The following is a 16,102-nucleotide window of genomic DNA, read 5'->3' on the forward strand; positions in this document are numbered from 1 at the left end:
CAGAATTGCAGGCAAGTCATTTTGTGAGAATCTTGAATAGTGAAGGTGCCCTTTGTAGAACATAGAACACTACAGCACAGTACAGACGCTTCAGCCATGATGTTGTGCTGACCTTTTAACCAACTCTAAGATCAGTCTAACCCTTCCTCCACAGCCCTCCAGTTTTCTATCATCCATGTGTTTATCCAAGAGTTTGTTAAATGTCCCTAATGTATCTGTCTCTACCACCACCCCTGGCAGTTCATTCCAGTCACCCACTGCTCTCTGTGTAAAATAAAACTTACCTCTGACATCCTACACTTTCCTCCAATTATCTTAAAATTATGTCCCCTCGTAGCTTTAGGAGAATGATGTTGGAAGGTCTTGCTGGTAAATCTGCATTTGCAATCTGACTTTTTGAAGAAAATGCTTATCCACTTTCTCTTCATGGTTTTCCTTTGTCCTAACCTCACTATACCATATTTGTTCTAGGTCTGGAATATCTGTGGGCTACATAATGACCTCCTCAAGTTTGTGACCCAGGTTCAATCCTGCGTCCTGTCCACATGGAGTTTGTATGTCGTCCCCTTGACTCTGTGCATTCTAATGTGCTCCAGTTGCCTCCCGGTTTTCTAAAGGCATGGGATTGATGAATAATTGGCCACAATCAATTGTATCTAGTTGGTAGTAGAGTTGATAGGTATGTGTTAGAGAATGTAGCAGGGCTAATGGAAATTGGGATTCCTCTGGGAACTGGAGTAGATCCATTGGACTAAATGGCTTTCAGCTATGTTGTATTGCAGTAGGCAAATCATAGTTGTGGGTTCCGTTAGTACTCCAAAGATACAATGGGGAAAAGGTAGGTTTTCAAGTTCTGCTGATGGAATGCTGCATTGCCAGGGGGAAAAGCTGAGGTTAATCTTGTGGTCTTACATAACACCTCAGGATGCTTTAAGAAGGTAACAGAACTATTCAGTGTCCTGCCAATCTTTATCTTGTCAATAAATCTGATTAAATTGCTGTTTGAAGGAGATTGCTGTGTATAAAAGCAAAACAGAGTACATAATATAACAAATTATGGAAAGCTAGAGGATGAGGAAGCTTTTAAAAACCAACAGAAGATAACTAAAAACACAATAACAGAACAGATAAAATATGAAGGTAAACTTGCCAATAATGTAAAAATGGATATCAAGAGGTTTTTTCCACATAGAAGGTGTAGTAGACAGCGTGGAAGGCTATTAAAGCCTGCTGGGCATCTGGGCCAGCTTGAAAAATGGCAGATAGAATTTAATGGAGGCAAATGTGAGGTGGTGCACTTAGGGAGGACTCTCCAGAATAGGATTGAACTGTTCTGCTACACTCCTCAGAGCTGTATCAGAGAGCAGTTGGGCACTGAGGAATGCAGTAGAGCAGATCAATAAGGGAATATAGATCCATAATTCCCTGAAAGCGTAGATAGGGTCATAAAGAGAGTTTTTGGCACATTGGCCTTCATAAATCAAGCTATTGAGTACAGGAATTGGAATGTTTTATTGAAGTTGTTTAAGACATTGAGGCTTAATTTGGAGTATGGTGTGCAGTTCTGAACATCTACCTACAGGAAAGATGTCAATAAAATTGAATGTGTGCCCAGAAAATCTAAGGATGTTGCCAATCTTGAATTATAAGGAACTGTTGAATAGGTTAGCACTTTGTTCCCTAGAATGTAGGAGAATGAAGGAAGATTCAATAGAGGTGTACAATATTGAGGGTTTAGAAAGGCAAATGTAAGCAGACTTCTTTCCATTGAGGATGTGTGAGACTAGAATTAGAGGGCATGGGTTAAGGGTGAAATGTAAAATGTTTAAGATGAATGAGGGGGATCTTCTCTCAGAATGGTGAGAGTGGTACAAGTTGAGAGCAGAAATAGTGGATGAGGGTTCAATTTCACCATTTAAGGGAAATTTGGACAGGTGCGTGGATGGGAGGGGTATGGATATAAGTGTGAGGTGTGCAGGTCAATGGGACTAGGCTAAACAACAGTTCAGCAACAGCCAAAGGGCCTGTTTCTGTGCCAAGGTATTCTATGACTCCACATATAAAGAGGCAAGAATGGCAATCAGACTGCTGGAAAATGATGCTGGAGAGATAGCAATGGGGGTTGGAGAAATAGCGGACAAATGTAGTAAATATCTAGAGTAATAGAAAAATACAGCACAGAAACATTTGACTCATCTTTCACTGGAAGACACTAGCAGTGTAGCAGAAGTTCAAGAGAATCGGGGCAGGGACAAAAGCGAGTGTAGTTGTTGTTAAGGAGAAGTTGATTGGAAAGCTGAAAGGTTTGGGGATAGGTCACCCGGACCAGATGGACTGTACCTGAGGGTTCTGAAGGAGTTAACCGAAGAGGTTATGGAGGTGTTAACAGTGATCTTTCAAGAATCAGTAGAATCTGGAATGGTTCTGGAGGTCTGGAAAATTGCAAATATCACTCCACTCTTCAAGTGGGGAGGGAGGCAAAAGACACAACATTATAGGCCAGTTAGCCTGACGTAAGTGGTGGGTAAGATGTTGAAGTCCATTCGTAAGGATGAGGTTTCAGAGTATTTGGAGACACATGATAAAATAGGCCATTGTCAGCATGGTTTTCTTAAGGGAAAATCTTGCCTGAAAAACATGTTGGAATTCTTTGAAGAAATAACAGCAGGATAGACAGAAGAGAGTCAATTATTTGGATGAAGGAATTGATAGCTTTCTGCCCCAGTTTGCAGATGATACAAAGATCAATCAAAGGCCAGGTAGCACTAAGGAAGCAGAGAGTCTGCAGAAGGACTTAGATTGGGAGAATGGGCAAAGAAGTGGCAGATGGAATATTGTGTAGGGGCATGCACTTCCATAGAAGAAATAAAAAATGCAAATTCAGCAATCAGAGGAGCAAAGGGACTTGGGAGAGCTTGTAAGGAAGGCAAATGCAACATCAGCATTCCTTTTGAGTGGACTAGTATATAAAAACAAGCACGTTTTGATGAAGCTTTAAGTCCTCAGTCAGATTGCATTTGGAGTATTCTGAGCAGTTTTGGGCCTCATATCTAAGGGTGTCCTAGCATTGACAGAGCCCAGAGGGGTTTGAGAATGATCCCATGAATGTTATAGACAAGGTATGAGAAGAGCTTGATAGCTCTATGTATGTAGTCACTGGAGTTTAGAAGAATGAAGGGGAGAATCTGATTGAAGCCTATCAAATATTGAAAGGCCTAGATAGAGTAGACATGGAGAGGATGTTTCCTATCATGGGGGAGTCTAGGACCAGAGGGCACAGCCTCAGAATAGAAGGCTGTCCCTTTAGAACAGGGGTACCCAACATTTTTTATGCCATGGGCCTATTCTTTAGAACATCTGAAAGGAGAAGGCCGGAGAATGGGGTTGAGAGAAATAATAAAGCTGCTGTGGAGCAGACCTGATGGGCCAAATGGCCTAATTCTGCTCTTGCACCTTATAAATTGATCCAGCTTTCTATTACAACAGTAACTAGATTGAAAAGGTGTGATAAAGTGCTTTAGACGTTGGAAGGCACCATATAAATGAAAGTGTTTATTACCATCTAGTATTTCCAACTAGAATTTCTTATTTTCAAAGTTGGGTTTCAGTTTTGGGGTGGTGGTTTCCAGGTCTCCACTACTGTTTGCCAACAGTCCTTCCAACTATGGGCTGAAATATTTTAGAGATTGCTACTTACAGGGAAAAAAATGTGTAGTTTAAAAAATCCCACATAGAGTCTTATACCTAAAATTCTAACAGTTATTCATTTTATATGATACTGAAATGCAAAGTTAATTTACTTCAAGAATGTGTGCCTGAAGTTTATGCTGTCATGTCGAGTTGGCTGTTGCTTCATTCTCTGGTCATCTGGGGTTTGGTCAGTCTTGTTAAAGAGAAAGGTAAATTGCTAAATATTCCACTTGTTACAGAGTTTGAGAGATAGATATTGGCCTACTCTATCCCCTGAAGTAAAAGCAGCAGAATTTCTTAATTTCTTGCTGTTCCTTGCACAGTCAGCATCAAAATCCATTCTCATACCCTCATTTCCACAGTGTGACTTCTGAATGTTGCTCATTCCCGCTGCAATCGGATCACAAGCGCCCTTTAGTGAATCATGTCTTCATGTCCGGTGTGCCGATCTAGATTTGCAATTGGGTTCCTGATGTGGGAGTGACCTTTCTTTGGGGATGGGGGTAAGAATTGGATCAAACAGATGACTAAGGGTAGAGATCAAAGTTTAAAAGCACTCAATAACATATAACAAAATGCAGTAAAGCCTCCAAAGGGAAGTCTGCAAGGCATGGGATAACACATCAAGAGATGAGATTCTGTGTATCCTTCTGACTGACCTACTTGAGACCACCTTCATACAGTGACCAGAGGGCACAAACAGAATGTTATAGGAACCTGCCAGGTCAGGCAGCATCTATGGATACAGTCAATGTTTCAGGCTGAGATCTTCCATCAGGTCAGGAAAAGGGGAAGAAACCGGAATAAGCTTGAGGGAGGGGAAGGAGTACAAGCTGACAGGTGATAGGTGAGGGGAAGGGTGGATAGGTGAGGCAATGAAGTGAGAATCTGGGAGGTGATGGGTGGAAAAGGTGTAAAGAGCTAAAGGAAGAGAAATATGATGGGAGGGGAAAGTAGGCCATGGGAGAAACCAGAGGAAGATAATAGGTGAAAAGAGGAAAGAGGGAGTCCAGAATAGGAAATGGAAAAAGAGTGAAGGAGGAGAGGGGAGAAAATACCAGAAGTTAGAGACATTGATGTTCATGCAGTGAGGTTGGAGGCTACCCAGATGGAATATGGGATGTTGCTCCTCCAAACTGAGTATGGTCTGGGTACGCCTTTTACAAGCACTACAACTTTGCCTACTTCATGTTTGCGTCAATGAGATTAGTAACATTATATTTTTACAATTTTTTTCAAATTATTTCCTTGGAGTTTTGGCTTTACTAGAAATGAAAAATAATTTCACTATTAATAAAATTAAACCAGTACATCACACCTCAATACAATGTGGTTTCATTATTGGCAAAAATGTGGAAATAACAATTGTGCTAGTTGTGGTGAACTACATATACCTGTCTGGACACACCCCTATGCTGACTACTCCTATGGCTCCTCCCACAGACCCCTGTATAAAGGTGATTGGAGGTACTGCTCCTCCCTCAGTTTCCAGGATGTTGTGTGGTGGTCTCTTGCAGCTAATAAAAGCCTATCGTTCGCCTCCCATCTCAGAGAGTTATTGATGGTGCATCACTAGTTCAAAGGATTTTGTTTGTTTTGCTGGAATAACTTCAGGGGCACTTGAAGCATCTTTACAATCTTGAAGCAATCTTGACTGCTTCTTGAAGCAATCAGAATACTTAAAAATATAATTTGATTGTTTCCAATTTTTTTTATTTTGTACAATGTGCTACATTATGTGCTAGCCATAAAGTTGCAATCTTGCATCTTGTATTACTTAAGAGATGTAGTTTCACTTGGATGTAGTTCATCATAAACAATGAGAAAAGCCTTTCAGCTCCACTGATCTACGCCAGCCAAAATTCTCATTTAAGCTAATTCAATTTCTCCATTTGACCCACATCCCTCTAAACCAGGGGTTCCTAACCAGTGATCTATGGACCCTTGTTCAATGGTATTGGTCCATGTTATAAAGAAGGTTGGGAACCCATGCTCTAAACCTCTCCTATCCACATACTTCCCTCAACCTCTTCCTCTGGCAGCTTGTTTCATGTACTGACCACACTCGACGTGGAAAAAATTGCCCCTCAGTTTGCCAATGACCCAGTCCTGAGAAAAAGACTCTGCATTCAACTTGTATGTATCTCTTTTCTTTCTTTTCTTTTTCAATTTTTTTATTGATTTTCATATATACATATATAAAAAAACATAACATAATAATGAGTAAATTATGAATACAATAGACTTGAAGTCATGTTGATAATAAGATAACAATATCCTATTAAACATCAGCAGAAAAAAATACCTTAATCAATCAAGTCCATATGATTATATATGAAAAAAAACAAAAATAACCATTAAAAGAAGAAAAAAATTGAAAATATGTGAAAAAAGTATATATTAAGAAAAATAAAACACTAAACTAAACTAACATGGGCAATAGTAATAGCTTACAAGTATATGATAGTGTCAAAAAAACTCCGGAACTCCATACCTGAACATGAATAAGCAGAGAGAAGGTCTGGAAAAGGCCAAATTAATTCATATGAAAATGTCGAATAAACGGTCTCCAAGTTTCTTCAAATTTAATTGATGAGTCAAAAATAGTGCTTCTAATTTTTTCCAGGCTCAGATAAGAAATAGTTTGAGAAAACCACTGAAACGTGGTAGGAGGATTTACTTCTTTCCAGTTTTGTAATATAGACCTTCTGGCCATTAATGTTACAAAAGCAATCATTCGTCTGATTGAAGGGGAAAACTGATTACCATCTTCATTTGGTATGCCAAAAATTACAGTAATAAAATGAGGTTGTAAATCTATATTCCAAATTGAGGAAATAGTAGTAAATATGTCCTTCCAATAGTTATGTAAAGTGGGACATGACCAAAACATATGGGTCAATGAGGCCACTTCTGAATGACATCTGTCACATTGAGGGTTAATATGAGAATAGAATCGAGCAAGTTTATCTTTAGACATATGAGCTCTATGTACAATTTTAAATTGTATTAAAGCATGTTTAGCACATATAGAAGAGGAATTAACCATATGCAAATTTTTTTCCCATTTATCTGTTGATATATTATATCGAAGTTCTTTTTCCCATTCTTGTTTAATTCTAACTGATATTTCTGGTTGTATCTTCATAATCATATTATAAATAAAAGCTACTAATCCCTTCTGACAAGGGTTTAAGGTAAAAATCAAATCTGTAAAATCCACTAAAGTTGAATTAGGAAAAGATGGTAAAACTTTATGTAAGAAATTTCTAATTTGTAAATAACTGAAAAAATTAGATTTAGGTAATTCAAATTTGTTGGAAAGTTGGTCAAATGACATCAAAGTATTTTATACATTTTAAAGCATTTTAAAACATTTTATACCTTTCCTTTTCCATATGTTAAAAGCTTGATCTGTCTAAAAGGGTTTGAAAAAGAAATTAAGTGAGATAGGGCTATCAAGAACAAAGTTTTTCAAAGTAAAAAACTTACGAAATTGAAACCAAATTCGTAATGTATGTTTAATAACAGGATTAGATATTTGTTTATTAAATTTAACTAAATCAGCAGGAAGACAAGAACCGAGAACAGAGAATAGAGAATATCCCTTTACCTCATTACATTCCAAATTTACCCACTGTGGGCACAATGGTGAATCCAAATCTAGTTTCCAATACATTAAAATACGAATATTATTTGCCCAATAATAAAATCTAAAGTTAGGTAAAGCTAAACCACCATCTTTTTTAGATTTTTGTAATTGCTTTTTACTTAACCTAGGGTTTTTATTTTGCCACACAAATGAGGAAATTTTTGAATCAATGTTATCAAAAAAATTTTTAGAAATAAAAATTGGTAAGGCTTGAAATAAGTATAAAAATTTTGGTAAAATCATCATTTTAATAGCATTAATCCGACCAATTAATGATAAAAATAAAGGAGACCATCTTGTAGTAAGTTGATGAATTTGATGAAGCATAGGTAAAAAATACAGTCTAAATAAATCTTTATATTTCTTGGTAATTTTTATACCTATACCTATTTATACCTAGTTATCAGTAACAACTTTAAATGGTATCCTATCACTCAATAAAGTTTGTGCATTTAAAGGAAATAATTCACTCTTATCTAAATTTAGTTTATAACCAGAAAAAATACCAAATTGAACCAACAAGGATAAAATAGCGGGAATAGACCTATCAGGGTCAGAAATATATAACAGCAAATCATCAGCATAAAGTGATAATTTGTATAACTTCTCATTACGGGTAATACCAAAAATATTAGGAGATTCACGAATAGCAATAGCCAAAGGTTCTAATGCAATATTAAATAATAAAGGACTTAAGGGACAACCTTGTCTCGTACCACGAGATAATTGAAAAAAAGAGGATCTATAGTTATTTGTAAGAACAGAAGCAACAGGTTTATAATATATTAATTTAATCCATGATATAAAGTTAGGACTAAAATTAAAATTTCTCAATGTATTAAATAAATATATCCATTCAACTCTATCAAAAGCTTTTTCAGCATCTAATGAAATAACACATTCTGGGATTGTGGGTGGTGAAGTATGAATTATATTAATCAATTTTCTAACATTAAAAAAGGAATACCGATTCCTCATAAAACCAGTTTGATCTTCTGAAATAATCTGTGATAGTACTTTTTCTAATCTAATGGCTAAAATTTTTGTAAGAATCTTAGAATCTACATTTAATAGTGATATAGGGCGATAAGATGTACATAAAGTAGGATCTTTATCTTTTTTAAGAATAAGAGAAATATTAGCTTCATAAAAAGATTGAGGTAATCTCTTCTTAGCAAACGCATCATTAAAAATTTCACATAACCAACGAGAGAGCAAAGAAGAAAAAGTTTTAAAAACTTCTACTATATAACCATCAGGACCAGGAGCTTTTCCTGAATTCATTGATGAGATAGCCTCTCCTATTTCCACCATAGAGATGGGAGCATCTAACAGGCTATGGTCTTCATCAATCAGTTCAGGAATATTCAAATTGTTAAAAAAATTATCTATCATGGACTGGTCACCATCAAATTCTGATTGATATAAAGATTTATAAAAATCTTGAAAAGTATTATTAATTTCTTTATGATCAGTAGTTAAATTACCGTCTTGTTTGCGAATTTTAATAATTTGTCGCTTAGTCGAAATAGCTTTTAATTGATTAGCTAACAGTTTGCCAGTTCGATCACTGTGAATATAGAATTGAGCCCTGGTCCTAATTAATTGATTTTCAATTGAAGAAGATAATAGTAAACTATGTTCCATTTGAAGCTCAACTCTCTTCTTATAAAGTTCTTTGGTAGGAGTCACCGAATAAATCTTATCAATTTCCTTGATTTTATCCACTAATAAAGCAATATCTAAATATCTTTGTTTTCTTTTACCAACAGAATATGAGATAATTTGTCCACGGATAAAAACCTTAAAAGAGTCCCAAAGTATTCCTCTGTCGATTTCTTCAGTATAGTTTGTTGAGAAAAACAAGTCAATTTGCTGTTTTATGTAGGTGATAAATTCTGGGTCTTGAAGCAAAGTAGCGTTAAGCCTCCAAGATCTGATATTATTGGAATAGTCCGAAATCTTAATAGATAACTTCAAAGGTGCATGATCCGAAATAGTAATAGAATCATATTTACAATCAATAACATACGTTAATAACCGATGATCAATAAGAAAATAGTCAATTCTAGAATAGCTATGATATACATGTGAAAAAAATGAAAATTCTTTAGGGTTCAAAAACCGCCATATTTCTGTAATTCCCGAATCAACCATAAAAGAATTAATAAGTAGGGCTGATCTGTTCGGAAGAATACGGATAGGTTTAGATCTATCCATCGAAGGATTCAAACAACAATTAAAATCTCCACCCATTATCAACATATATTCATTTAGATTAGGAAGGGAAGTAAATAAACGTTTAAAAAATTCAGGGCAGTCAAAGTTTGGAGCATAAATATTAACTAGAACAACTTTCCGATTAAAAAGTAAGCCTGTTATCAACAAAAATCTACCCTGTGGGTCAGAAATAATTTCATGATGTGTAAACGATATTGAGGGGTCTATAAAAATAGACACACCCCTAATTTTAGCGGTACAATTCGAGTGAAATTGTTGATCCTTCCAGAACCTAAAAAAACGTTGATTATCCTCCCTCCTGATATGGGTCTCCTGTGCAAAGATAATATTAGCGTTCAGTCTATGGAATACTTTAAATATTTTTTTATGTTTAATCGGATGATTTAAACCATTAGTATTCCAGGAGATAAAGTTAACAGATTTATCCATCATACTAATATTAGTTGTGTGTATCATAAAAGGTTAATATGTATCTCATGATTGTACTGTATCTAACTTCATAAGGTCATCTCTCATTTGCCTAAACTCCAAAGAATAAAGTCCTAACCTGCGCAGCCTCTCCATAACTCCATCCATCAAATCCCAGCAACATCATTGCATTCTTTTCAGCTGAATTACATCACTCCTATAGCAGGGTGACCAGAATAATGCAATATTACACTGCTGTACAACTGCAACAGAGCATCGCCACTTTACCAAGCGGCCTGATTGATGGCTAGCATGACAAATGCTGCCTTCATCACCCTGTCTACCTGTGATGACTCTTTCAGGGAACAATGAACTTAGCCTCTGCCTGCTCTGTCAATGCTCCCCCAAGTCCTATCATTGAATGTTAAAATCCTACTGTAATTTGTCTTCACAAAATGCAACACCTCACTCACCTCACTTAGTTAAACCCCACCAGATTTGGGTCACTAGAGAGAGAATAGATAACATAGCTTTCAAGTTATTTCTGATTTCCAGTTAGACTTTTATTGAACAAGATGCCATTTCTTCAGTTTTCAGTAGAGTAATTCAAGTTATGGTAAAAGATAGCAATAACAGTTGTTTTTCTTCCTCAGATGCAGATAACTGACCTTGAAATCCCAGCTCAGAATAAAGAGGCTGTTTTACTCCAGGTCTGTATCACATTAAATATCTTGTTGCTTCTAATCGGCAAAGTGTATGTAAGTCTGCATTGAACACATGATCTACTCCCCATTTTTTAATGACAGAAGTGTTGACATTCACCCTGCTACTGTTGGTGAAGCTCATGATATGTAAGAACATCAAATGTCCAATGCACAGATTAGTTCTGCTGGATTTCCCTTGTCAACAAGGCATTGAATTTAGCTTTGGTGTTCCCTTTTGATGTGTAGCAAGGTCTTTTGGTTCTCGGCACATAGACCAATAGGTGTGATCTTTGCAACCAGCTCTTAAAAGGACATGCCAAGATGGCATGGTAGGGTAACAATTAGCACAACGTTATCGCAGCACCAGCAACCAGAGTTCTATTCTCCGCGGTCTGTAAGGAGTTAGTATGTTCTCCCTGTGGTTGTGTGGCTTCCCTCCGGTTGCTCCAGTTACCGCCCACATTCCGAAGACTTGCAGGTTAGTAGGTTAATTGATCACATGGGTTTGTTGTGCAAGAAGGGCCTGTGACTATCTGTATCTCTAAAATAATAAAATTCAAGCACCACTCTTGCAGCTACCGGGGAGGGTTCATAATGCTGCCACGATGGGAGGACAGATCAGAAGGGCCCAGTCAGGCTGGTGAAGGAGGATGTGCTCAGGATGCAGGGAGCCATAAAGTCCCTGCTAACGATGGGAGTAGGAAAACAGTGACACGGAGGCAGTGGAAAAGCTCAGCAGGTTAGGCAGCTGTAGGGGAATATGAGCAGTTGATGTTTCCGGCTGAGACTGTTCATCTGGGTAGGAAAGAATGACTGGTGATGGCTGGTATAAAGCTTGGGGGAGTGGGGGAGAGGGAGGGGTGAAACAGCTTGGCAGGTAGAACCATGAGAGGAGGTGGCAGGGGATTGAAATTGTATCAGAAGCTGGGGGGTGATTGGTGGATAAAGATGGAATCTAATAGAAGATGATGGTGGCCATAGACTGGAGGGATCTAGCGAGCGTGTGTGAGTGATGGACAGCTGGAGAGTTGAGGAGATGGAAAGAGGATATTGGGAGCCAGTAGGATCGGAAGCAGAGAAGAAAATGGGGAAAAGGGACAGAAGGGAGATGGTGCTAGCAGTTTGAGAATTTGATGTTCATGTCACCAGGTTGGAGACTGCCCAGGCAGAATATGAGATGCTGATCCTCTAATTTGCACTTAGACAGACATGTCACTGGTAATGGAAAGTGGAATTAAAATGTCTGGCAATCAGGAGTTCCCAGCTGGCATGTTGGAGCAATGCAACCAACCCCTTGGCAGAAGGATGCCAGAAAAGTCGAAGGACTTGGGGATCGCAAATACTGAAGACAATCTGCATGTTTGAATCTGACTAAGTGGTGCCACAACAACGGCATCTCAGTCAATGCCAGCAAGTCTAAGGGGCTGATTACTGACTTCAGGAGAAGGAAACCAAAAGTCTATGAGCCAGTCCTCATTTTGGGCAGGGACTGAGAGGGTCAGTGACTTTAAGTTCCTCAGTGTTGCCATTTCAGAGGATCTGTCTTGAGCCCAGCATGCAAGTACCATAAAAAAGACAATACAGCAGCCTCTCTACTGTCTTAGAAGTTTATGAAGAATTGGCATGTCATCTATAACTGACAAACTTCAATTGATTGAAGTGTATATTTGTGGATTGGCGGTGGAGTGTAACATTGCAACATGGCCTGGCAGGGGAGCACCAATACCCTTGTAAGAATTGCCTACAAAAAAATAGTGAATGTGGCCTGGTTCATCAGAAGTAAAGCCCTCCCCACCACAGCACAGTTACACCTCGCACTGTCACAGGGAAGCAGCAGCCATCATCAAGGACCCCCACCACCCAGGCCATGCTGCCTTCTTGCTGTGGCCACCGGAAAGTAGATACACAAGCCTCAGGACTCTCATTACCACGTTCAGGAACTGTTATTACCCCTCAACCATCAGGCTCTTGAACCAGACAGGACAACTTCACTCACCCCAACAACTGTTCCCACACCTATGGTCTTGCTTTCAAGCACCTTTTATCTCATGTTCTCAATATGTATTTTGTTTTTTGTTATTTTGTGTTTGCAAGGTTCATTGTCTTTTGCACATTGGTTGGTTGTTCAGGTGGTCTTTCACTGATTCTATTGTTTCTTGGATTTACTGTGTATGCCTGTAAGTAAATGAATCTCCGGGTTGTATTTAATAACGTGTTCATACTTTGATAGTAAATTTACTTTTGTAGCAGTGTGCTACACGCAGCGCTAAAATAATGACACGGAGTCGGTAAACTGCAATTAAAGATGATTTTATTCGAACTTCACAGCCTTGCTTTAAAGCCTCCCTCATCCTGCCCTCCCTGGGCGCGGATGCTCCAAGGGACACGTACTCACAAACCCCCGCAGGCTTTTTTCCCTTTGTTGCAGACCTGGCCTTTGTGTCGGCGCGCTGGCTATTTGTGAGCCGGTTCGAGTGTCGCCACACTTTGATCTTTTACTTTGAAATTTACTTGGAGCTGATCCAGAAGAAATAGATTATAATGAGCTTGAATTTTTTGGGAATGAAAACGTTAAACCAATGATCAAAAATAGTATAAGGAATGTTGTTGCATTTACTGCCTACTCTTGATATAAGTTGGGTTAGAATTGCACCAGAAAAATATACTGAGGACAATGAAAACCCCTACTGCAAAATTAGATAAATTCCGGAATCTCTTGTGTAAAATTGCTGTTCTGGAGGTTAAGGCGAGTTTACATGGGTCAATGCTCTTCCTTCTCTCTGTCCACAGTTTCGTGCAGGAATTTCTAGTACTCGAGTACATCTGGAGCATTTTAGTTCAATTTAATAAACCTTCAATTGTCAAGATTTCAAATTTCAAGTTAAATTTATTATCATGTATGTCACCAAATACTGAGATTCATTTTTACTGCAGGCATTTACTTTAGAACCGCAAATACTATGGAATCAATGAAAAAAATCACAAATACTAATGTGCAAAAGAAGACAAACTGCAAATGCAAAAAAAAACTAATAAATAAATACACAATACTGAGAACATGAGTTAGTCTTCGAAAGTGAGTCCATAGGTTGAGGTGAGTGAAGTTACCCGCATTGTTTCTGGAATTGTGTCAGGGCGATGACTGTTTCTGAACTCGGTAATGTGGGATCAAAAGCTCCTGTACCTTTGCTTTGGCAGAAACAAGAAGGGAGCAGGGCCTGGATGGAAGCTGCTTTCTTGAGGTGGTGTTTGTGGGATCAAAAGCTCCTGTACCTTTGCTTTGGCAGAAACAAGAAGGGAGCAGGACCCGTGGGATCTTTCTTAAGGCTAAGTTTAATGAGACATGTTTCCTACTTGTCGAGTAGCATTGTTGTAATTCTTTACTCACACTGTACTGGCCTTTGGAGGGTAAGTGAAGAAATGGTACGTTAAATTTAGAATCTTCATCTCCTAATCATCAGTGTTAATCTGACACTTCAAACACAAAAGTGTCAGTATTGATGTGATCAGTTGGGAGGAAGGAACTGTTGGCTGAAAGATGCAAGTCTTTTCATTTAACAGATGCTTGCTCGTTTTCACAATGTTGTAAGGCCTTGAACATTTTGGGATCTCTGCTTTCAATTAAAATTTTGAGTACTTGCTATATCCCTACTGTTTTCCTTTTGGGAAAAGTGCAACTTTTATTTCATATAACAGGCAAATAGGTACTTCCAAATTAAGATCAGTGTTTATGGAGCCAGAATGAGTAATAATCTGGCTGCAAATCGAAGCCATTCACTGACAGAAGATGGGAAGTGATGTTCAACAGAAGTTAAAGCTTGGGTAGGTGTACTTAGTCACAGTCTAACTTCTGGAATCAGAATCTACACAAAGTTGGCAGGAATAGTTTATATGAAGGAAGAAATAATTTTAAAATATAAGGAAACATTCATAAACTTACAGCATAGATACAATAGAAAAGTGGCAGAAGATTTCAGTACAGAAAAGTGAAGAGTGTTTCATATGAAATGTAAGGTGTAATGCTACTTAGAAAATGAGTATGTAGATGACAAAACGGGTCTATGTGAAAATTATAAATCAAATATCCAAAATACTGGAGGCTGTTACTCTAGAAGTGAAACAAAAAAAAATGATATCGGGTGCAGAAGAATTGAGCCATACTTGGGTGAGGGTGAGTGTTATCATAAAGCAGATAAACAGAGACATGAGAGGAAAGATTCACAAACATAATAGAAGGTAATAGGATTCAGTGATCAGGAAAACCTACTTTCCAAAAACCAAGAGGTGAGCTGACATCCTTTTAAGAGTCTGGGATGTCCCTTAAGGTTAGATTTCATCTCGGGGTGAGAAGTATAATAATCAATATTCAAATAAGTCAGGAGAAAGTTGGTGTGTTGTTTAACTCCAGGAATTAGGATAGTTGCAATGAGGAACATGGACACATTCTGGAAAGGTGGCAAAGGGAATAGCAAAATATGCTGGTAGGATGAGAGAAGTCTTGTGTGTGATACAAGAATGGGTGTAAGTGTTTTCAGGAATTGTACTTGAGGGAATTTGAAATGAAAGTCCAAACTAATTGTAAGATGATAAGAACAGCTGTGGAGGCAAAATCATTGTGTATATTTAAAGTGAAGACCAAAACCAGATGAAAGAGCCTCAGAATAAAAGGATGACCCTTTGGAACAGCTGAAGAATTTCTTTCATGAGAGGGTAGTTGGCTGTCGAGGCCAAGTCATTAGATATAGTTAAAAGCAAAGGTTGATAGGTTCTTGGGCGACAAAGGTTATGGGGAGAAGGCAGGAGAATGGAGTTGGGAGAGAAAATAAATCAGCTATAATAGAATGTGGAACAGACTTGATGGGTCAAATGTCTTAATTCTGCTGCTCTGTCTTAAGGTCTAAGAATGAGAACTAGAAGCGAGGCCGAAGGCCACTTGATCCCTTGCATCTGCTGAACCATACATAACGAAGGACTGATCTGTTACCTCAGCATTGCTTTATCACACTATCCTTTATCTAAACAATCTCTCAAACTTCTTCATCAGTGAGCTCAGTGGTATCAGCAGATGAAGTTCTGTTTGGCCACTAGTGCACTTTAAGGTTGAGCAACTCTGCTCTTTAGCTACTTACTGTGGAGACCCGAAAACAAAACTACCAGAAAATATTAGGGTAGATATTCTTTCCTTGTTTGGCATAGGAGCTTTGCAATAATTTGAATTAAATTGTTCCCTCTGCCTGTAGCCACTTCCCAATAATTTTGGCTACAACTTGGCTTGCAGTTGAGCTGTGCTTCACCATGAAAGCTCTGCCTAAGCAATTGTGCCTTTAATGAGTCTGTAGTCTTCTTTGAAGTTGGCAACTGCTTTGCATGGTATTTTGGGGAAATCATTTTGACAGCAAAGCATTTC

The 16,102-nt window shown here is 38.1% G+C and overlaps 1 protein-coding gene across 1 annotated transcript in view; it reads left to right on the forward strand.

The window, feature by feature from the left end:
• The window catches only part of lrmp (lymphoid-restricted membrane protein), a 223,699-nt gene that overhangs the window by 52,263 nt on the left and 155,334 nt on the right, over nt 1-16,102 (forward strand). The window contains exon 10 of the mRNA XM_059987688.1: nt 10,645-10,701. Coding sequence (XP_059843671.1) covers nt 10,645-10,701 — 57 coding nt within the window. The remainder of the gene's footprint in view (nt 1-10,644; nt 10,702-16,102) is intronic.

This window comes from Hypanus sabinus, chromosome 13, assembly GCF_030144855.1.
Source record: "Hypanus sabinus isolate sHypSab1 chromosome 13, sHypSab1.hap1, whole genome shotgun sequence".
In the NCBI taxonomy this organism is placed as follows: domain Eukaryota; kingdom Metazoa; phylum Chordata; class Chondrichthyes; order Myliobatiformes; family Dasyatidae; genus Hypanus; species Hypanus sabinus.